Source organism: Paroedura picta, chromosome 1 (assembly GCF_049243985.1).
Source record: "Paroedura picta isolate Pp20150507F chromosome 1, Ppicta_v3.0, whole genome shotgun sequence".
Classification (NCBI taxonomy): domain Eukaryota; kingdom Metazoa; phylum Chordata; class Lepidosauria; order Squamata; family Gekkonidae; genus Paroedura; species Paroedura picta.
Window position 1 is genome coordinate 93,805,055 of NC_135369.1, and position 24,368 is coordinate 93,829,422.

At 42.0% G+C, this 24,368-nt stretch overlaps 1 protein-coding gene and 1 long non-coding RNA gene across 4 annotated transcripts in view; one reads left to right on the plus strand and one right to left on the minus strand.

Moving 5' to 3' along the window:
• The window catches only part of PRKN (parkin RBR E3 ubiquitin protein ligase), a 951,947-nt gene that overhangs the window by 813,137 nt on the left and 114,442 nt on the right, over nucleotides 1-24,368 (plus strand). For all 3 annotated transcript variants that reach the window (XM_077348081.1, XM_077348097.1, XM_077348089.1), the window contains one exon: nucleotides 16,989-17,050. In XM_077348081.1, coding sequence (XP_077204196.1) covers nucleotides 16,989-17,050 — 62 coding nt within the window. The remainder of the gene's footprint in view (nucleotides 1-16,988; nucleotides 17,051-24,368) is intronic.
• Nucleotides 5,680-22,857, minus strand: LOC143842858 (uncharacterized). Its single transcript, XR_013233378.1, has 4 exons — nucleotides 22,608-22,857; nucleotides 15,544-15,645; nucleotides 10,512-10,636; nucleotides 5,680-5,865 (listed from the first exon to the last, which is right to left on the minus strand). It is a non-coding gene; the product is annotated as an uncharacterized LOC143842858 (long non-coding RNA).

Genomic DNA, 24,368 nt, shown 5'->3' on the forward strand with positions numbered 1-24,368 from the left:
CCCCTGGAATTAAGATTGGAGGAAGGAATATAAATAATCTTAGGTATGCTGATGACACTACCTCCCTGTCAGAAACTAAGGCAGGCCTAGAACTGCTGATTACAAAGGTCAATGAAGTAAGTAAGAAATGTGTCCTTTTCTTAAACACTAAAAAGACAAAAATAATTACCACTGCAAAAAACAGATGTGTCACAATAACAATTGATGATGAAGACATCAAATGCATTCAATAATTAATTTTTCTTGGAACACAAATTGATGTGAGTGGCAATTGCAGTATGGAAACAAAACGTCAAATTGCTCTGGGTCAGTCAGCAATGATGAGCTTGAAACAAACATAGAAAAACAAGGATATAAGCCTGACTACCAAATGTAGAGTAGTTAGATCTATCATATTTCCAATAGCCACTTATGGTTGTGAAAGTTAGTCAATGAACAAATCAGACAAGAGAAGAATCAATTCATTTGAACTCTGGTCTTGGAGAAGGATTCAGCAGGTTCCATGGACAGCAAAAAAGTAAATACTGCAGCACATAAAGTCTGATATATCATTGGTAGGGAAAATCATGAAACTCCAGCTCTCTTACTTTGGCTATATCATGTGATCTAACTCAATGGAGTAGGAGAGGGGAGGGAACAGAAGACCTTGGACAATTCTTCCCTACTATTGGCTTAGCTAGGGGCCTCTCACATTGCTTTCTGGAGCTCACCTCCAATAGGCCAGCAATGCAATATTCATCTTGGAGTTGACAGAGCCAGCAGACTTAATGGCCTGTCTTGGCTTCAGGGCACCTCGTTCTTCTCTCTACCTCCCTAGGAGGCCATGCCTCACCCAGACAGGCACACAGAGGACTCATCTTGAGCTGGCAAGAAGCCCCAGGGCAAACCACCCCAGGTGGGAGGAGTTGCCATTGCTGAGGGCAACCTGAGTAGCTCCCAAACCCCAGAAAGTCATACCACAGTGACACCAATCACCAGATCTTGCTGGTGAAAGGAATGGGGACACTGTAGTGGAACAGAAGAGCCTCACAGGGAATTCCTTCCCTGGGAAGAGTGTCAAAAGGCCCTTAAGGTTCTGAGACAGTCCAGTGCCAGAGCTGGTAGGGAATGCAGCCCACCATGGTGAGTAGACTCATCCCAGCCTCCCAGGCTGGTCCTAGAGTCCAGCAGCTGCACAGGAAGGGAGGACAAGACATTCACAGTTAAATTTTATGTTCAGGACACCCAAACATCACTAACATTTCAGAAACACCAGAACAGTTAGGCAGAGTCCGATATTTACCAGGAAAGATAAAAAGATTGAACTCCAAAAAATTAAGAGCAATCAACTGCCCTGCAGTTCATAGCAGCACCATCCATACCCACCAATCCTAGGGTGGAATATCAATGATGATCCAGTTTTAACAATGTAGGGAAGCAGCCAACCAATGCATCCTACCTATGCCCATCCACAAAGGAAGGAATATAGAAAATATAGCACTTTTGCTTATGCAAGGAAGACCATAGCATGTCCAATAACAGTACTACCATTACCATACTCCTGAGAACTCTATAGCTGGGGGTTCAGATCCCGTCCTTTTTAATAAACCAACACACAGGAAGAGAAGCTCATATCAGCTGTGTATATCAGGGCAAGAAAGACTTTACAGAAAGGCATAGTGCTGTGCAACAGCAGAGATTTAGCACATCTGAGGGTGCCTGGTTCAAGCCACAGATAGGACTAACCTCCAGCCCTTGAAAGCATCACAGTTGCAACTATGATTTCACCATCAGACATAATCACTTGGGATGGGCCACTCCAACTTGTAGTCTGTCCTGGATGTGATTGTGCTAAGGACCTTCCCCATGCAGCCGAGGATTCATGACACTATTTACCACTGCAAGTGTAATGTTATGCTGTCACCGGTGGCTTTGGAGGCTTCAGATACCATCCTTATCTCAGATTGACCCGGCCTATTTCTAGGCCCAGTGCTGGTACAATTATGCTGGCCCTCAGTTCGCACTCTCAACAATACTGTCTGCATAAATGTTATCCATGTTATGCTGGGATCTCTCTAAATGATACTGATGTGGGGCCTAGTTGCCATCCTATGCTGTTCAAAAACTGGCTTCCGGTTTCTGCTGTTGTTAGTTGCACACAGCTTAACTGCAAGATTGATGTCTTCTTTTATTGAAAAGATTTATTAGACTTTCCTCCCCTCTAGAATAAATTTTTGCCTAGATTGAAAAGAAGATGGAAACACAATTGGCTAGAGCTATTTGAGATGTGCTTGATTAAGTGTTATATCATCTGAGTCACTTTTATCCTACAGCTCTTTCAAATCAATGGCAATAAGGCAAATGGATCATTCTACATTTTAGATATTTGGTGAGTTGATTTAATATCCTGATTTAGTGGGATAAAGGGCAAATAGTCTCTGCTGGGCTATTATCTCACATAGCATCAGCTACTAAAACAGAACTGAACAGAATCATAGCATCACAGAATTGGTAGGGGCCACAAAGGTAATTAAATCAAATCACAACAGAAGACTAAGAACCTGCATATTAAGAACATTGGGGGAAGAAGTGGTGACCCCTCTCTCCCAGGTACAAACTGAATGCTTTTGGACCATTCAGAGTGTGGCTGGCAGTACATGTCTGAAGCAGGAATTGTGCAGGCTTTATGCACACCTGTACAAATTTGCCTGACAACTTTTCCTTCAGAGGTGATGGTTCTGTGCTGCCAGATGAACACAGGACTGACCAGTCATAGTATGTTGATGTATATAAACCTGCAATAGTGCAACAGAACCTACAACTGTCCCTGGTGTCAGTCCCTCATACCAGAGGACTACTCTTACTTTTGTTACCCCTTGCCATTTGTCCTGGAGCAGGATGTCCTTTACATACAGTCTGAATGTCTGCTTAGTGTTGCTGTATAGTAAAAAGGTGTCTCAGATCATTCTCACAGCTGAACACCATTTGGGTGAGATTCATATAACCTGCTTTGTATACATCTGTTGGTACTTCCTATTTGCAGAAAAAGTTTTTATATGGGACTGAGTACTGAAATGGTCCAAATCTTCATTCTGACTAGACACAGTTGCAGGAAAGCTGGACTATATGTCTGTTTGCTTGTCTGCATTTTATATTGGGCTTTTTTAAATTTTGCAAATGAGTCCCATGAGTTAGCAAATCAAGGGATGTTCTTGCTTGATGTTCCTTCTTTGGAAACAGATACACATGTACACAAAATGAAGTTGTAGATATAGTCATTTTTGTTATGGATAGTGTTTAACCATCATGGCTAGCTTTTTGTTGACTAAATACAAAGATCAGATTTTAGAACTTGTTGCATTTATTCCATTGGTCAGAAGAATACTACAGTGCTGCTAAAATGGCTAGATTGAATGAAGCTTACCCTTGAGTCCTGTGCTTTCCCTGGCACCTGTGTCACTAACAAAAAAGCAGTACAGCAACAATAGTGATTCCTGGCCCAGTTTGCACCTAGGAATGTTTGTTACAATTGGGACCCCAGAAACCATGACAAGTGTTTCTTTCCCAAAGAGAGGGAGAGTCAGGAAAAACAGGATATGGATTTCCGTGGGGAGATCCCCATTTGGTCTATGTGCGAAAGGAGGTGATGAATAAGCATCAACAAAACAGAACTGGGGAGAGAGTCATGGGCTACATATCAAGGGACCTAACTGGGAGAGCTTAGAGCAGCCTTTTTCAACCTTTTTACTGTAGAGGAGCCCCAGAAATTAAGATTTTTGGCTTCAACAACCCCCGAATGATGTCAGTTGGCCAAGCCTCCGTGCCATATCTTCCAGAAGTGACGTATCACCAGAAGTGACGTCACCACTCACACCCTTCACCCTCTTTTCACTCCCTCCCCCTGCCTTTACTACTACTACAGCAACTCTGCCTCATGTTGCCTTGAAAGAATGGCAGGAGCTGAGAAGACTGGCCAGACCATCCAGAACAACACAGCCAACTCTCCCCCTACTTTGATTTTTACACCCACGGCCTACCCACCAAGCCCTCTGGGCAGAAGGAGCCAGCTCCATAGCTTTTGGCCAAGTCCATCAATGGATCCCTGGTTGGGAATCCCTGCCTTAGAGTATCTCTCCTGAGGGCAGGATTCCTAACTCTGGATTGGAGGCGAAGGTTTTCACCAAAGCAGGCAGAAGTTTTAAAATCTTCCTTTGTTCTGGGTTCAAACACTTTGGGAAGCTGGGTCATGTTGACTCCATCTAAGGTAACTTGTCTTGTATTATAACCTAGTAGAGTCATGTTTCATTTTCATTTTCCTTAGATTTGTATCTCCTATGATAGCTATTTTCCATGTGTGAGCTGTAGTTTAATCTTTACCAGTAAGGTATTTGTTTTGGCTCAGATATATTGAATGCACGCCCCTAGAAGCTGTATAAGGCAGCAGAGGCGGAGGCATGTAGCAGTAGATGGAAAGCTGCCACCCCTCTCCCATCTCAGCCAGGAAATAATGCCACTGTCAAGGGCTACAAGTGGACTCCCCATATGCCAGATTGTCCCAATCTCTGGGTCCTGGGCAAGCTTTTTATTTATGTATTTTTTTAAAAATGTTTATATACCAAACTTTCTTCCAGTTATCCTAGGACCCAGGGATAGGATTGTGCACTTAAAACACTGACTTGCCTCATGGATTTTGGGATGGGGCAAGCTAGGAATAAACAAAGATTCAAGTAGGACTTATGGTTCCTGTACAAATGACAGGCTGCAAAATAGAAATGATTTGATTATATCAGAAGTATTGACTTCTTACTCTGAGGAATTTTATTTTGGTAACACAGGCCTGGATTAGCTTGTTTTGATTGTATATATATACAGGTTGGGGGAGCTTGGTCTGTTTAGCGTAGAGAGGAGATGACTGAGAGGAGATCTGATAACTATCTTCAAGTATTTAAAAGGGTGCCATATGGAGGATGGAGCAGAATTGTTCTCTCTTGCCCCAGAGGGATAGACCAGAACAAATGGGATGAAATTAATTCAAAAGAAATTCCATTTAAACATCCGGAAGAAGTTCCTGACAGTTAGAGCAGTTTCTCAGTGGAACAGGCTTCCTCGGGAGGTGGTGGGTTCTTCATCTTTGGAAATTTCGCGGCTCCTGATTCGCTCCTCCGAGTTTTTATCCCGGACAGAGCCCACCCTAACTCCTCCCCGACAGCCCTTACTCTTTTATTTAATCCGCTCCGCAGGAGCGTATTAAAGATTCTATGAGAGGAATGGTAAATGGTAGAGAAAACATAGTACTAGCCCCAAATCTGATATTCTGGCAAATAAGCATTTAGGATGAATCATAACAGGGCCAACGTCAGCAAAGTGTTATGACAAAGTAGCATTATTCTGACTTTTTAAGATTACTTGGGGCACCAGTTTAGCACAACGGTATGATTCAGTGCCTAGTGCCCCAGGAATAGACATCCCCATATATGATGCGCCTAGTGTTACATAAAGCAGAGAGTGTGGTATAGTGCTTAGAGTCAGACGAGACCCAGATTTGAATCCTTACTCTGCTATGAAATAAGCTTGAGTCCAGTGGCACCTTTAAGACCAACAAAGTTTTATTCAAGATATATATATATATATTTTTGGTGCAAGTACACTTCAGATATATCTGAAGAAGTTTGTTTGCAGACAAAAGCTTCTGTCTTCCATGAATAATGGACCAATATCCTCTTGTACTGAGGACACCCCTTTGGGTTTGGGAATGGTATTTTTTGGTAGTGGTGATCGATTATTAGAATATGGAGAGTAGAAATGTCAAACCAGTTTTTAAACAGGTGTCCAGAGAGGAACTGGCAAATTACAGCCTAGGGTCTGTTCCCAGCAAACTGGTAGAATCTGTAATCAAAGACAGAATTATTAGGCATATAGAAGAACTAAGGCTAATTAGGGGAAATCAGCAAAGGGAAGTCCTGCCTCATCAACCATTTAGAGTTCTTTGAAAAAGTGAACAAGCAAACAGGGAATAGATGTTATATACTTGGACTTTCAAGGGCCTTTTGACACGCTTCCTCAATTCATGAGATAAAAGGATGGGTTCTCTTATGGATAAAAATGGTTAAATGACAGGAAGCCAAAAGCAGGAATTAATACATAGTTCTTACAATGGAGGAAAGTAAGTAGTGGATTCCACAAGGATCAGTGGGGCCTGCACAGGATAAAAAAGTGATGCCTTTTCCTTTATTGCTTCTGTTATTGTTGTGCAGACGCAGGTACAATTTCCTTTGTTCAATCTTTGTTTCTTCTTTACTTACCATGTACCAATATTCACTTAATATCAAGTATGAAAGTATAAATTCAGTGAACTCAATGACAGTTCTTGGTTTTATTTTAGAGCAAAAGTGGGCAGGATCCTTCTCCCTCAGGGTATTTCAATTTCAGACTGTCAGCTAAACATGGGTATGATGCCCTGTTAGATAGGAAAGTTAAAGGGCAGTGTGTATTGAATGCTAGCATTTTTCATAATTATGTTGCCTGCAGGGTTATCACCTGTCCTAATTTGATCTGATTAAGGTGAAATGCAAAACTGTCCTTGTTTTGCAAAGAGAGGAACATTGCCAGGTTCCATCATGGAGCACAGAGAATGACGAGGATGTGATTACATGCACTGGCAGTGGGGGTGAGAAAGGGAAATATAAGTTGTCAGTGGAGCAGGAAATCAGATGCATGAAAATAATGCTGGATGTCTGGATGTTTTGATTTTTGAATGAAGCAAGCAATCGTTTCCTACCTAAATATTTAATTAACTATTTTTTAAAACAGTGTCTTTTTTCTGTAGATTTAAAAAGTCTCTCGTGGTTGAATTGTGTTAGGATGTGTATGTCCACGAGCCTTTATGTTTAGATTACAGTTCATTTGCCTCGTTTAAGTTCAAACTCATGTGTGCTAAATTGTAAACATTTCTTCAGACTCCCATGGCAAGGTTTGTGTTGGATTCACAGAGGCAGCACAGCCCAAAGGAACTGCACTTGTAATACCCCTCATTGACTGTTTAGGCAAAGCTGAGGTGACATGTTAGCAAAAATAACAGCTGGATGAAGTACCAATAATGAGCTTTGCTATTTTTTTGAATACTGAACACTATTGTCATTAAATTTTCTGCTAGAGGTTTAGGGGTAGCTATTTTGCTTTGGGCTGAGACCCAGCTCAGTCTTTTTCGGGCCTGGGAACTAAGTTAGCTCAAGAGGCTGATTCAGGGTAGGGTTGCCAGCTGTGGGTTGGGAAATTCCTGGAGATTTGGGGAGGGCAAGGTTTAGGGAGGGTCCTCAGCAGGATGCAATGCCATAGAATTCACCTTCTAAAGCAGCCACATTTTTTTGCAAGAGAACTTGGGTTGCCAAGTCTCCCTGGCCACCAGCAGGGGATGTAGGGGATGTAGGGGTAGGGTGGCCACATTGAAATGAATACCAGACCCCATGCATAACTTTTATGCCTTTTATCAGACTGAAGTACTTATTCCTTTTAGATTTAAAACATCTTCATTGATTTTTCTACTGACCCAGTACCCAAGGTGGATTGCAAGGGCCTTTACGCACGGGGATCTTTGTTGCAAATTGTTTGCGGAATGAAAAATCGCCATTTAAAATAGTGGAATTCGTCGTTATGCATACCTGCCTTTGTAGTGGAATCAGTTGCGTTTTTTAGCGTTTCCCACAGGCTTCCGGTCTCGGCAGAAATCGCTAGAAAGGAAGCGCTATTGCCAAGCTCGTCCCGCCCCTGGCCGTCAAGCAGCCAATGGGCAGCCGTTAGCATGCTCCCAAACAGCCCCTTTCCCTTTAAGAAAGGGTTTAAAAAAAAAAAACAGACCCATAGCAACGAATCTAGGTAGATTCGTTGCAACGGAGAGACCCATCCAGCTGCCTAATGTGAGCTGTCGTTTGATTGTATGATCATTGGCACGCTTCCTCGAGTAAAAAAAAAAAAATCCCCCCCCCTCTCACGGGCCCGATTTTCGGCTGAATTAATGTGTAAAAAATAAAGGGACTTTATTTCAGCAAACGGGCTTTTATGTGGTTTGTGCTTAGTGACTAAAGGTGAAGGACTGAAGCCAGGGAAGCCTCTAAACAGAAAGAGGCTCGCTGGTGCGTTTATCCTCGCTCGCTCGGAGAAAAAAAAATGGCGATCGCTTCGCCGGAAGTTTGGAGGACAGGCTCAGGAGGAGGGACTTTGAAGAACCCGCAACAATGGTAACGCACAGGTCTTTAGCGCTAGTGTTGCAGATTGGTTGCAGGAGTGTATCGCTATCCGGAGGGTGAATCCACTTTTCTGGATTCCCCTAAAAGCGCTACAACGAAGCGCTTTTTGCTGATTGGTTTCAGGAGTGTTGCAGATTGTCTGCGACGTCGTGCGTTAAGGCAAATTAGTAGCGTTTTCAATTAGCAACCATTGTGCTATTTTGAAGCCGTGCGAAATGGCCCCAAGAATATCACCCTCAGTCAAATAATATAAAATGGCCCAATGTTATTGACATGGTAATTTAATAATGCACAAAAACCTAAATAGCTTTACAATGTGAATAAAATATAAAACAGCAGTTTACATATAAAAATACTAATTATAATTACCCCCCCCCCTTGTGCCACTTGGTAATCCAAAACTATGTAACGATGTTGCTGGGAGTGGGTGGGTGCTGAGTTATTACAGCTAAATCTGTATTAATCATTTATGCATTTTCACTTTCTGGCTAAAAATAGAGCTTTCAGGGGAGTTGAATATTAACTGAAATCCCCTTAATATTCAACTATTTGGAGCCTTCCCTGCTGCTGCTGCTGCAGTGCATTTACCCTCACTTCTTATGAAAACACTTCTGGCCTACCTTGTCCCTTTTCAGCTCAGTCCCACACACTCACCTCAGAGAGCCTCAGACTTTGCTGTGTGTGCATGTGCTGTTTGATGATGTTGAAAATATTCATGAAAACGGCCCTGTCTTGCCCCAACGTATAGACTTACTTGGTGCAACAGGACAGTGTTTGACAAGAAAGTATATTTCAAGTCTGCGACATCAACTGTTGCATTTCCTTTCCTTTGATAGAATGGCAATTTAAGGTGGTAACGAAAGAAATATTTGTTCCATCTCCAAATCATTTTAGCCTGGAACCATACAGTATACTTCTATAATCAGACCAATGGTTGGAGGGGGAAAACTTTGATTTATCTGCTCTATCAAAATGACTGTCTTTGCCTTCCACCTGCTCATCCTTATACTTAGTCCAACTTACAGTAACTGAGAAAAAAAATCTAGATGGCAGTTTTTGTTCCATATTGGCTTTTTATTCAGCTTTAGCCAGGCTTTCTTTGAAGCTGTCCATCCTCCCCCCCCCCCCCCCTTTGAATTGTATTTCTTCATAAGTCAGAAGCTCCTGACCTTTCTCTGACTTTGGGAAAATGGCTGATATTCATAAAAGACCAGGGCCAGCATGCAAGCGCACATTCAAGAGCTGCTCTTGCTTTGGAGATGTCAACTACTTTTTGAATAAAAGAAGCAAAAAAGAAGTTTTTTCATGAACTGAGATGATAGCACTGTAAGCATAGTGTTCCAGTGGTGCAGAATAGCTTTTGCCCCATATTCATGCCATGCAGTTTCTACTTAAATATTTTTGATGCAGTGCCAATAGAAGGGTGAGGTCTCCTGGAAGAAGGCAGTTGCAGAATCCCTGTATTTCATCTTAAAATGTCAAAAAGTTATGTCGCAATATCACCTCAAAATACAATATTTAATCAGATTTAGGAAATATAAATGCATTAAAAATATTCCTAACTTGACCCTCAACCAAGGGTTTTTGGATTGCTTTCCTAATAAAACTACCCAGCAGCAATTAAAACTATCCAATAAAACATTTAATTAAAGACATCATGAAATGAATAAGGCCATATTTAGTGAAATAGCACAAATTCAAAACTGGCACAGTTCAGCGTTGGAGTTGCCATCTGGAAATCTTGGGTGGGGAGCATTTGAGGGAGTAGAAACTGGAGGAACCAACACTGCTTAATGCTGTGAATACTTGGAAGTGATGCCATGATATCACATAACTTCATTCCCTTGCAGCCAGTTTTGTTTCCTCCACTTCTCGGAGGGAGGGAGGAGGGAGGGAGGGAGGGAGGATGCCAGAAGAGCAGGAGCAGGAGGGAGCCATCTCAGGCAAGCAACCTGGTAACTCAGGACAGAAAGTGAAGAACTATTGCAACAGGAAAGTAACTAAAAGCCTGAGAGTTTTTTTAATGCTTAATGTAGTATTACAAACTAAGATTAGACACCAAGAAAGCTTCTGCCATGTCTTCTCTATGCCACCCTACAAGAAGCCTTGTCTTAATTAGCCCTTTCCCACTTGCTTCTGAAGCAGGATTACCAGCTAGCAGCTAACACCCAGGGCAAGACTAGGTGGCACGAACATGGGAAGCGCCATCACATCAATGTCATCTTGGCATGTCCAGAGTGAATGTGGAAATGACATCATGTTACTAGATGAGATCACTTCTGGGCTCACCTCAGAAAGGGCATCATGCTGTCAATACAATAGCAGTCTTTGCTTGATTTCATCCCAGCGGTCTATCAGATTGTGGCAGGAGGCAACAGCTGCTGGTAGATCCCCTACGATAGCAGGTGGCCTGGCTATTGATAAAGCAGTCTCACATTAAAAAGGGAACTGAACCTGTGGAATAGCCAGTCACTTACTTTGACTAATCTACATTTAACGTTTACATTTTTATATATCCATAAAGCATCCATCCATTAAAATGAACATGGATGCTGCTGACAGAAGCCAAAACTGCAGACAAACCAGTCCAACAGAATTCTCCCCCCATTCTGTTGGACACACACACACACAACTACAAACCTTTGCTTCTATAGGCTGTTTATTTGGATGCTCCATTATAGGGCACTGTTTTTTCAAAAGCTGTCACAACCTTTGGCATCTTAACATTTCACTCATTTGGCCCAAACTGAGGTCGGAGTAGCAAGGAGCAAAGAAAAACAAAGTCTGAGAAATGTTTTTAAAAACTGTCTAAAACACAAACGTTTTATTCTCGTCTCTTTTTTCTGCTATAAAGATGAGCACAGAAATATCTTCGAAGCAAATCGCTATTGCGGTTCATTTACTTTGAGTAATTCAGCTTTAAAGCAGCCATTAAAAATGAAAAGAGCTGCAGCCAGCAGAGGCCAGAGCAGCAGAGCAATAGGTCCAGCAGAATTCCTCCCGTTGCAGCTGACACACCATGTACGCTGCCAGTACTTGCATTTCATGCCATTCGTTTTATCTGTTACAGTCTTGAGCATGGCTGTCTCAGCTGCTATGCAGAGACGTCAGATGTTGCTCACAAACTATGCTATTCTTTTATTTGTGATGAGTAAGCAATGAAGAGAGAGATCATGGTATTAGTGACAAGCATTAGACTTTAGGATGAGCACTTAGAAATCTCACTACACTCTCCTTCTCTTTGGCTCTGGGCTAGTGGTTACCTTCTTTGGTATTTGGTATTTGTATTGCCTGAATTTGCCAATTTCTCTGCCTTGAGATTATATTAATACAACTCATTTCTGATTTCATCCTATCTGGGTCGCAGTACTCCTTTCAAATATTTCATATTAGTCATATATTTCAAGTACTAGCATATGGTTCATGGCCTAGGATTTTTTCAGTAAGTATTACATTTAGCAGCAACATAGACACCTGAGGACCAAGCCCAATGAGGAAAGACTGAGGAACTTGGGAATGTTCAGGCTAGAGAAGAGGAGGTTGAGAGGGGACATGATGGCTGTCTTTAAATATTTGAAAGGTTGTCACTTGGAGGAGGGCAGGGTGCAGTTCCTGTCGACAGCAGAGGATAGGACCCACAGTAATGACTTCAAACAACTTGTAGAACAGTACTGGCTAGATATGGGGGGGGGGGGCGGGATTTCACAGAGTATTTTAGCAGTAGAATGGCCTGCCTAAGAAGGTGGTGAGCTTCCCCTCACTGACAGTCTTTAAGCAGCAATTGGACAGAGACTTGTCATGGATGCTTTAGGCTGATCCTGCATTGAGCAGGAGGTTGGAGTATATGGCCTGTATACTCCAGCTCTATGCTTCTATGACTGTTTTGATGTTGGTATGACTTCCAGTTGAAAACTGGGCGATGCATACAGGTCTTTGTCCTCCAACTGCCCACTGTAACATTACAGTAGGGAGAACAGATAGATGCTTGTGTTCTATCTATTTTTGTTCTTTACTAAACAAGTAACAGTTCAGAGGGATGGTTACTGGGGAAAACAGGGAAATGAGGGGTAAGCCCTTCTCATGCCACTGTCTAAGTTCAAATAGGGACCATTTGATGGACCACTATAGCATAGCACGTTCAGATTGTCACTCAGCCATGAACCTCACTGGATGACCTTGAGACAGTCATTGTTGTTTAAACCAGTGGTCCCCAACCCCCAGTCCGTGGACCGGTCCCGGTCCGTGGATCAGTCGGTACCGGGCCGCGGCTCCTCCTCCTCCTCAGGGGCTGCCCTTCCACTCTGCTGCCGGCTTACCTTTGGTGCTCTCCAGCGGCCACCATGGCTGGGGCTCCCCCTTGGCGTGGCACTGTGCAGCTGCTGCTGGCAGCACCCCCCAGCAGGTGACAGGAAGTCAGGGATGCCAGTGGGAAAGCAAGTGGAGCAGGGGCTCAGGCGGCGGGAGCATCCCTCGGCAAAAGACTGCCCCTCCCCCGGGCCTCAGTAAAATTTTCAAGCTTTGACCGGTCCCCGGTGATAAAAAGGTTGGGGACCACTGGTTTAAACTAATTCAACTCACTTTTTTGTGAACATAAATTGCAGAGAGGAAAACCATATTTGAACTCCTTGGAAGAAGGGCAAAATAATGTGCACTAGAGCTGCTTTTTAACCTCTAAAATGTTTTGGGAGATGTGATCACAAACTACCCACATGTCATCTAGCAGTGCTTTTGACCCCTTAAGGGGGGAAGCTAATCGTAAGAATCTTCCCTGTCTTTTTACTTTCTCATTGCCTCTCTATCTGATAACCTTCAGTCTATTTCCTTTTTGTTGGACATTTACACTATGTTTTCTGTGTACACGCTCATTTAACACTACACTTTGACCCAATGTCTTAAAAAAAAAAAAGAGGACAAACTATTTGATAGAGAAAATGTGGTTGTGGAACTGAAAACATTTAATTAACTCTGGTACAATGAAGTCACCAAATCTTTTGGCATCATTGTCTGACACCTCAAGAGTGATTACCGTATCATAGAGACAGAATAGCTCCACGCTAGATCAGACACAAGAAGGATAAAGGTCTTACATTTACATCAGTATTCTAATTACTTTCAGCAGTTTAGAGATCTGGAAGCAACTGGAGAAATGAATCAGTATTTATTACTGCATTGTGCTGTAAATGCAATGTCTAATTTTATTTCTGTTGAATATCATCATTCCCATTCAGGTATAAGTTATTCATCCCGGCACTCAAAACATAGGTTTATACATGCTGTCTGTGAAAACCTCAAAGCTAGGATACTTTAAATTAAAACTACTATCAATTTTTCATTTTTCTTTCTTTTTCTTTTCTTTTCTTTCTTTTTTTAAAGGGGGGCATTGTGTGTGTGTGTGGCTGTTTAAACAGAATGTTGAACTTCGAGGTCGAGATCTCTATAATTTCAAGGGACTTCATGCTAATGAAGAAAAAAGTTCACTAACAAGAAAATGTTATAGGGCATTTTTGTTGGCAAATGCACACTTGACAACCTTAAGATATTCTGCTTCAGTGTACAGCTGGTTGGCAGCATGTAGATTTATTAATATTTAAATGATTGCTGAGATCTATGTCTTGGTCAGTTAAATTGTCTAAGATTTGTCAGGAATTCCCTTTGCCTTTCAAAGTTCAAGTGAACACTGATACTTCTGTCACAGGCCTGCTCACAATCACATGAGGTATCAAGAGTGTAAACAAATGGAATTAAAATGCTTTAGTCAGTCTGGCGGAAGACCTGTCCAGGAAAATGGACAAAGCTGGCACATGCCTGTTAATTCTTCCAGACTTCTTTTGAAACCATCAGTCATGGTATCCTTCTGGATGGCATTTTGGGATGGGGACTTGGAGACACTACTCTGCAAAGGTTTCAGTCCTACCTCAAAGGTAGATTTCAAAGTGTGGTCCTGGGGGACTGCTGCTCTGCCCCTGGGCCTTGGGCCTACAGGGTCCCACAAGGTCCTTTCATGTTCCCAATGCTTTCAACATCTATGTGAGGCCATTGTGAGAGGTCATCCCAAGATTTGGGTTGAGTTGCCACCCATATACCGATATACCGATGATATTCTGCGTTTTCTTGTCATTACAGCAGATCTTAGGGAGGCTCTGGGAGGCTCTGGGAACCATGAACAAGTGCTTGGAAGCAGTTTTGGTATGAATGAAGGCTAACATACTGAAACTCAATCCTGACAAAATAGAGGTGCTACTGGTAGGGGGAAGCTTTGATCAAAGATCAGGAGGCTCTGTCTTGTTCTGGATGAGATTGCGCTCTTCATAAAAGAGCGGGTTCATAACTTGGAGGTGTTGCTGGGCTGCATCTTACTGTTAGATAAATAGGTAGCAGTAGTGGCCAAGGATGCCTTTCACCAGCTTCAGCTGGTGAGCTATTCCTGGGCAGGAAAATCTTGCTCTAGTTAATATCCAGACTAGATAGTTGCAATATATGCTATGTAGGACTGCCCTTGAAGACTGTCAGGGGCTACAGTTGTTGTAAAACGTTATGATCAGAATGTTGACTGGAGTGGGTCACAGGGACCATATCATTCCAGATTTGTTCCATCGAGACTGGCTCCCAGTTTGCTTCTAGGTCCAATTCAAGGTATTGACCTTTAAAGCCCTGTATAGCTTGGGGCCAACGTACTTTCAGGACTTCATTCTCATATGAACCTACTTATCCAGTACCGTGATGCCACTGCAATCTAAGGCTATGTGGGTGGCAACCTGAGAAAGGACTTGCTTGGTTGTGATATCAAAATTTTGGAATTCCCTTGAGAGCTGATTTTTATACCTTGCTTTTCACTACAAAGGAGTTCCAAAGTGGCTTATAAACATGTTTCCCTTCCTTTCCTCATAACAGATACCCTGTAAGGTAGGTGGACTGAGAGAGCTCTAACAGAACTGCCTTGCAAGAACAGCCCTAAGTGAATTGTGACTAGTACAAGGTCAGCCAGCTTACTGCACGTGGTGGAGTGGGGGATCAAACCTGGGCAGAATCTGCACTTACTTTGTTTATTCCATTGTCAATCCTGTTGAATTCAGATCGCTTTGAACTCGGGTCTTCCTCTCCCCCCACCTCCCCATTGAAACAGGAAAGTGTTCTGCACGTGGTTAGGGAGGCTCTGAAAAGGGGGGGAGGCAAATGGAGACTCTTTCTTTGTTTTCTTGAAGTGGGGAGAGGATCCAAGAAGTCAGAGGAGGGAGGAAAAAAATCCTTTCTTTTCTTGAAGGGGGGGGGGGGGAACCAGTCTTGTCATATAACTTAGAACATGTGAGAAGGAATGACTGACCTGCTGGTGATCTTCATCCATCTCAGGGAGATGCATTCTAGGGAGGAAGAACATGGCCCCCCTGGGGGGTTTGAAGTAGTCAAAAAAGTATATTCCAAGAAACTAGATCAAGGAAAGAGAATGAAAAATAATATTACTGATAGTAATAGTAGTTATCATCCCCCTCCATCCCCCAATGCCCTTGTTCGGGTAGGGGAGAGTGGTATTTTCTGCCATGTTGGGTATTTTTATATTATTTTAACGGGGGTTTCAATGGGGGATTTTAAGACGATTGTTACCCGCCACAAGCCTGTAGGGAGTGGCGGGAAATAAATTGAATAATAATAATAATAATAATAATAATAATAATAATAATAATAATAATAATAATAATAATAATAATAATAATAATGATGCACAATTTAGGACAATAGGTTTTCCAGGAGCTTGCAACTGATCTCATCAATTTCCCAATCTCACTTTCCCTGCATCCATAGATCTCAATTTAGCAATAGTTATCACTTTTCCCATACCTGGTGGCTTTCCCTTTTAGTGATTAAAAGGTCATCAAGAACCATTTTAAACCTATAGTTCACTTCCGGTACGACAATCACAAGCATTATTTAAATTTTATTAATTTTTCTCCTGGCTCATTGTTCAATTCTAGAGATCCCATTAAGTCATGGTTTTGAAGACAAACACAGCAGCATAGCCTGGGGTAGCATTTAGCCCTATATCAAGAGGTTTCCAGCCCCAGTCTCTCTTTGTGTGTTCTTGGCATCAATTATAGACTCCTACTTGTGTGTAGGTTTCCCATCTCCTTTTTCTGTGAAATGCTGGTCAATTTTCTGCTGGATCCAAGGATTCCACCTTGTCTGTATTGGTAAAATCACCATTATTAAAAATACTCTCTTCCCTCTTTTCTGCCTTATATATTTTTAGCTATGTTTGTGTTTTTTGGTGTGTCTAGTGTACATTTTGTGCCCCTGAATTTCCCCTTAGTAAAAACCTCTCCAGGTTAACATATGACTGGTTATCATGTGAGTTTCTCTAAGAGAACAATCCCCGTAAACATTGGTGGAGATCCCAAGTTACTCCCTCTTGCAAAATCTCCTCAAACGAATTAAGAGCCCATTTATTTGGGTAACACAGGGTCTTCAAAGTCCTAGTCAAACACGATGATTACTGTAACACTCTAATGTGTCCTCATCCTGTGGAGGAAAGTTTAAGACATGAAAACTCAGTCCTTCAATCCATTGCTAGGAGTATGTTCTGAAATATGGTAAGGGAGGATTCTTGACTAATATGGTACATCTACCACAGTTTTAATAATGTTTTATAGTGCTTTTTAAAGTGTGTATCCTTCTCTTAATGCAGCATCTCAGTGTCTACATCCTGTGTATCATACCTCAACAGCCAATGAAAATCCATTCTAAACAGTATTTCTGCATGTTTCTTTACTGCAGCTGGCTGCCAAGACTCCTTGATTAAAGAGCTGCATCACTTCAGAATTCTGGGTGAGGAGCAGGTGAGTTAACATCTGAAAGGCAGCATCATGGTGTCATGAAAGATAGACGCTAATGAGACAGCTTCTTCTCTCTCTAGGGAAGCAGAGTGTGTCTCATGACCCCCTCAGTGCCCTGAAATAGGGGCGGGAGGATACATACTCTCACAATCTCTATACATATGTGTACGAAGCTCTTTTTATTCTATCCATCAGCTCTGACAGATTATTAATTGGTACATCTGCTATCTGTCACAGCTTTTCTACTCAGGACTCCCACAGTAAACAGGCAGTGTAAAATGGCAGACAGGAGAGCAGGAAGATGAAGTCTGCTTAAAGTAAAGGATAGATATCTGATGTTTGGTGGGACTCTTTTAACAACTTTTGGAGCACTGTCCTCACACACTGTGTTCCTACCCTTTTCTGGATGGGAGGCTTCAGGGCTTATGGTATCAGTTCAATGATATTTACATCCTTTTGCAAGCAACATTCAGCCTCTTCTTTCAACTCTGTTGTTAGAGCTCAGTTGTTAGAGCTATAGTAGGTTGATTAGGAGCTGTTCATGGTTCTGTAAGATAGATCCAAGTTTGAAAGGAATCTGTGGTGGGTCAAAGATTGGAGTGAGCTTGAAGTATGTTTGTGGAATAAAAGTTGTCTGAGAATCTATTATATTTTTACCCTGCCTTTCTCCAAGGAGCTCAGTGTGGCATACACACACATTATATTGCCATCACAGTCTTGTGTGTTGGGTTAGGTCAGGCTTTCTCAACTAGTGTTTCATGAAACACTGGGGTTTCTTGATGGCCCTGGAAGGGTTTCCCAAATGACCCTGTGTTAATTATTTTTTATATATTTTAAAAAAATGTCAAACATTTATCGGGTGATATGACTATATATGGTCTTGTCAACTCGCCTTCCCTCCAAAAATGGCCATTGATGGGCCTGGAGGGGGTGGGAAGGGGAGCGGCCCTGGGCACACCACTATGCTTCCCAAATGTATTGGGCATGATTGTGCCTGGCTCAAGGTCGCCCACTGAGCTTAATGTTTGAGTATGAACTCTGATCATAGTCCAACAATATTATGTTACATTCTCTGCCAAATTCATAATTAATTTAGAAGTTCTGATCATGATTAGAGAAGCTAGGGCTTCATGGAAGAATGTATTTGTGAAAGGTCACATCCCAAGGTACTGGGATCTCAGGCAGTAAGTTTGGAGAGCAGCTGCCAAGCAGAACATATGTCATGGGGCTAAATAAACAATTTCCCTGCCTTAGTATAAGGCAGCTTCACATGTTCATATAATTTAGGTCAGTGAATTATGAAATAAGGACAAAGGATGAGGCCATCCAGATAGTGGTGTACCAATGGTGATGCACTCCGGGGAGTGGCAGGATATAAATTGAATGAATGAATGAATGAATGAATGAATGAATGAATGAATGAATGAATGAATGAATGAATGAATGAATGAATGAATGTGGTCAAAGTTCATTCTAGAAGTTTGAAAACAAGGAATCAGTGCAGGGTAAAATGTGAATTGGGATAGAGAAAGATAACGGTTACATCGCAAATGAGTAAACCTAATAAAACATCACAGTGCTTTATTGTGTGCCAGAAGTGCACTGGAAGGAAAACGTAACTAAAGGCAATCACCAAAGCTACTTCCACCCCTATTTCAAGGCCTCTTAAAATAATTTGGGACTCTGATATCAGTGTTTTTGAACCAAATATATGCTTTCCTTTGAAAGACTTAGCAGTAGCAATTGGCTATCAGTAATATTATTTTTCATTCTCTTTCCTTGATCTAGTTTCTTGGAATATACTTTTTTCCCCAAGCAGTATAAGGTAGACCATAATCTTGACATTCTGTGCAAGAGCAATTTAAATATTCTTAGTAAATCATATAAATTATAGTTTTATAGAACATTTTCTTCTAGCACTTTTTATTACACTGCTTAAAAAAAATCTCTTGAAATGTTTTTTTTGATAGCCAAGATCTCCTTCTCTTGTGCCTGTAATGCATTTGAGTCTTCATCTATAGCTTATTTTATAAAACAGCACTTTGAACATTCAGTGTTTCAGCTAAGCTAGACCAACAAAATAAACAGCAGGTAGCTAATGGAATAAACTGAAACCGAATCATGACGAGACAGAATGAATGCTAGTCAGTAAGGCACCTGCATCAGATGGACCATTTATGCACTGGGAACCTCACTACCCAAGCTCATGTGCAGGAGCACAAATCGGGGGCAGATGAGGCACACCAGGCCAAATGCTCCCCCGTGTGGATGAAAGAAGAGGTAGGACAATCTGTCACGATTAAAACTCCAGCCTGAAGCCTGGCATGAAACCTCCAGGTCATGGGGTCTTTCTCCTCTTTTTAGATTGGATCTAATTGCCATTCAAAAATATCATAAAGAAACATAGAATCATAGAGTTGGAAGGGACCTGGCTCTGGTTAAGATCAATTTGCTCTATTTAGGGTGGGGAGTCATGAGCAGGTTCTGCTGAACAGATCTTAATGCTCTTTGGGGGACATAGTGGGAAAGGCAGTCCCATAGATACAGTGGTTCCAGAGAGTCTAGGACTTTAAAAGTAAAAACTAAAACCATGAACCTGATCTGGTCTTCAATCTGGAGCCAGTGAAGTTGGTGGAGGACAGTTAGGTCCCAGTAAAAACCCGTGCAGCCCCATTCTAGTCCAGTTTCAGTTTCCAGAGCAGGGCAGCCCCATGTAGAGTGAGTTACAGTAATCTAACCTGGAAGTGACCATTGCAGAGATCACAGTGGCTAGGTCAAGAACCGACAGGGTACTAATTGTTGGGCTCCTTGGCTTGTCAAGAAGATTGCTCCGTGGATGCCTTGTAAAGCAGTGAACTCTTCTAGAAGTTTTATGTCTATCTTTCTTGGGAGTAACTGATTTTGTTTACTTTGCACAGGAATATATCCTTCTGAGAGAAGGATGTTATAATTACTGGTCCAATGTTTCATCAGCTGTTTCTAGGAAATATAGGATAGCTATTTTTCCCCATCATAACTTTAAAAAATGTAACTAATGTTAAGACAAAGATGAATTTGAAATGTAACTATTGTGGAAATACCCTCACCAGAGAGCTAGAACTAAAGCTTCCTGTCAACTGTATATCATGGCAAAACCAAATTTATTGCCATGTACATTGTGGGAGAGCACTAAACTACTTTTTTTCCTTGGTGAAAAAGGCTGGTTCTTGCTGTTCCCTGCATCAGTCACTTTGGAACAACTATGAAAACATCTAATATACAAACAGAAGTTATGCCATAGACACTTATAGGAGAATAGCATAATATTTATTTAATATTTAAATCTATGGTCTTAATGGCATAGAGTAGTGGCCATAATATTGCCAGTTTAAGCTATGAAGCTAAAATGTAGGGTCGGGGAAGTCCGATACCGATTGTGTAAATAGAGTGCATTGGCACGGAATGTTCAGTGGCTCAAGGAATTAAGTTTGCAATCAGCTTCCATGAAGAAAAAAATGGCAATTTGACTGGGGTTAAAACTCCCCATGGAAGCATGCTGAGGACTGGGAAGTTGTCTTGGGATGTAATGAAACTAAGGGATGAAGTATCCAGAGTCAGGGAGACTTAAAGAAGGGTGCAGGACTGAGTATTTGGAAGTATTTCAGGCTTCTCTTACATTACAGACAGATGTTTTAAAAATGACTGCTCACTTTCTCTGGTGCAATTTTTTTTCTCCATCAATTTTCATTACTGGATTTTAGCCACATATAACAGTTATCAAATCTGTGTTGGCAGATAAAACAATGATTATTCCTCCAAAATTTAAGTAGGATATAATGTGCATCTGTGATGCCAAGAGGGGGAAAGCTGCCCAAGAAACTCAATCTCTGGTCACTAGATCACTGTGGATGTGACCACATTTCCATTACATTAATACAATGTTGAGCTCTGCAGCACCTTACAGACTGGTTTAAACTTTCATGACCAGAGCCCACTTCATCAGATGTATGCAGTGTTTTCCATATTTAGCTGCACATATGTGTGGGGCAAACATTAGTGGTCTGGTTTTATAGATATCTGATGTTTAAACTAGCCTGGAAATCAGCTGTTGGAGACAGTGTGACATCATTTCCAGGAAAAATGCCAAAGTGATATCACTCCTCTCTAAGAATTACTAGAAACTCTATGGTAAAATCATTTTTTGCCAATTACGGGAGATTACTGACATCACTTCAAGGGGGGAAAAACCCAGAAGATAGCAATAATCTTCAGGAATTGCTGGAAACTGTTTTCACCATAAAATTTTAACATGGCGTTTGTGGTGATTCCTAGAGAGGTGTGATGTTACTTCCAAGGGTTTCCTGGAACTGATATCACCCCATAAGCCCAACAGACTTCTAAAAATATTTCAGGGGTAGGAAGCAGGAAATGAGGAACTGGCAAACCTATTACAAAGAAAGGGTAGGAAGCTCAACTGTCTAGGAGATATGAGCTACATTACTATTTAGAATTCATGTGAAATACAGATCCATGAGAGTGGGTGTGGATGGATTTGAACTCTTCAATATCATTATTGTCATATCAAACTACTTACTGCAAAGCACCTCCAGAGTTATTCTGAGTTTGTAGGTTGAGGTTCATAGTACTATATATTCACTCTTTAAAAGGTCTAAGCCAATATGTTTGAAAGGATAAATGCAGCCTATTTCACAATGATACAGGCTTTCATTACAACAAAAGGCTTGTACATTCTGGGATAGAACATTTTCAAGCTAAAAAATGAAATCTGAAAACACCTGGAAAAACATTCTCCAATAAGAGACAGGTAGGTAACTGGATAGTAAAATGTGTGAATGTGTAAGCATGTACTAGTGGCTTAACATGTTTTCGCCATTCTTGTTTTTTATGATCTTCCAGTGTTCCAAGCATTGACAATAATGTCCTAAAATGCATTTAGGAAGTATCATCTATTTATTTGACTTTTGTAGTTTAATATCATTCTTGATAGCACTATAATAGTATAATAATTTGGCATGATTTCTATCCAGAATCAGTAGAAAATGTCACATTTCTTGACAAAATATGACCTTCCCCACAAATCAAATCAGTAAATCAATTCTTTTACTTATAGTATAACAAAGACAGAATTGATTTTTTAAAATGTATTTTGTACATGAATATTAAAAGAAGAAACCTGGCAGAGCCCTTTGTGCCACACAAGAGGCTAAAAAGCACTTTCCTTTATCAGCGGAGACTGGAAATGGATATTCTGGCTGCCCTTTAGTTATAGTGTGGCTGCTCTATAGTAGACTCTCAGGTACTTCAGAAATAATGTGACAGTCAAACTCCCCCCCTCCCCCAGTCTGTTCTTTCTGCTCTGAGGAAAATAAGCCCAGTACAGAACTGTGGTGACTGTGATCATCCCTTTTGTTCATGGTCAACATGTGGATTACTACCTGCATGAGCTGAAGCATATTCTAAAACTAGTAAAAAAGCCCATTGTATACCAAATACAATGGACGCTAGCAGGCGGGGGCAGAGCGAGGGACTGGCGAGGGTAGGGTGAGGAAAGGTGGCTTACCCATGAGAGGGCTGTAGCGATGGCGGGCGGCTCCTTGGTGGTGTCTTGTGGCCAGTGGCCATGTTTTTTTGCTGTCCAACTTGGTACAGTGGTTAAGAGTGACAGCCTGTAATCTGGAGAACTGGGTTTGATTTCCCAGTCCTCCACATGCATCCAGCTGACCTTGGGCGAGTCACGGTTTTCTCAGAGTTCTCTCTGCCCGGCAGGGTGTCTGTTGTATGGAGAGGAAGGGAAGGTGATTGTCAGCCACTTTGAGACTCCTTTGGGTATTAAAAAGCAAGGTACATAAACAACTGCTTATAAAGACTGGAACTTTGCCACCCTTAGCCTTCTAACTTCTTTGAAGCCAACAGGTTTCAAAGGTCATGACTACTTAGGATGGCATTGTCAATGACTGACCGTGACAAATGGCCTTGGTCAAGGCAGATTCTTGGAAAACTTTAACAGACTGAAATAGAGTTCAATGTTGCCTTATTGCAATCAAGACCAAGGGGCTAGCAAATGGGCGCCTAAAAGGCAAATGCTTCTGTCTTCTTCTTCTGGAGCAGATTGAGGGAGTAGCGGGCCACTTGAACAAACGCGAGCATGATTAGCTCTCTCCCCCATGAAGCTAATCATTAAATGTTTTCCTTCTGTTTGAAAGCCATGGTGGGATGCAGCCTCCGGGAACAGGAGCAAGCTGGAGCCCAGAAATAGGAATCTGGAAAGAGACAAAACCTCTGCCTCCCCTGGCACTTCTCTAATCTAATTCCCCCCCCCCCAAAAAAAAAGCCTGCGGGTTTTAGAAGACAGGCTGTAGTTGGCCAGTCTTGACCCAAAGACTGATAGTGCTGTAAAAGTAGGATGGGGTTATGCGTTCTCCTTTAAACCTTACATCTCAGATATTCAGAGGCTGTCTGCACATGCCCAGAAACACAGGGCCTCAGCACTGAAAAGGCTGATCCAAGAAAACCTCAGATGCTTGCATATGGAGTGCAAATTATATAAAATGCTAGATTCAAGTGGGTAGCCTTGTTGGTTTGAAGCAGCTTTTTATGCAGATCAAAATTTGAGTCCAGTGGCACCTTTAGGAGCAACAAAGTTTTATTCAAGGCACAAGCTTTCAAAGGGGACCCCTGGACTCACACTTTGTTCTGTATCAAAAGCAACCGATCTCTATTCAGGCCATCCCTAAATGATAGCAGAAAACAAAAAAAAAAGCCAAATTTGAATCCCCAATGGAGATTGAGAGGGGAGGAGGGGGTTTACGAAAGTGTGGACGCGCCTGTGCCCTCGGGGAGAAGGGTTGAACGCTGGGGGCTCTCTTGCTTGCTTTTCATGAAACCTTTCTCTCTCTCTCTCTCTCTCTCTCTCTCTCTCTCCCCCCCCCCCCTTTCTCTTCTCTGAGGAAAAAATGTGGAGTTAATTATCATATCTACATGTCAGCTTAAGGAAGGGGATAGCTCGTAAGAGCCTTTTTGGAAAAGGGGGTGGGGAAAAGGAGCTGAGGAAATAAAAGTGTGGGACCAGCCCGCTGGATCACACAACCTCACGCTGCACTGCTCGGCTGGCTGCTGCAGCTCCCATTCATTGTGCAAGGGCATTGCAGTGCTCGCTCGCTTGGCTGGCTGCTCCGCTGAACTCCTGTGGGCGGAAAGGGCAGCCGGGAGTGCTCGAATTTCAGATCATGCTGGGCAAAAAAGCTTGATTTCCACCAACAATATTTGCGAGGACTCTCTGACCAGCTGGAGGGAATCTCACACTTTCTTCCCTTCTCCTTTT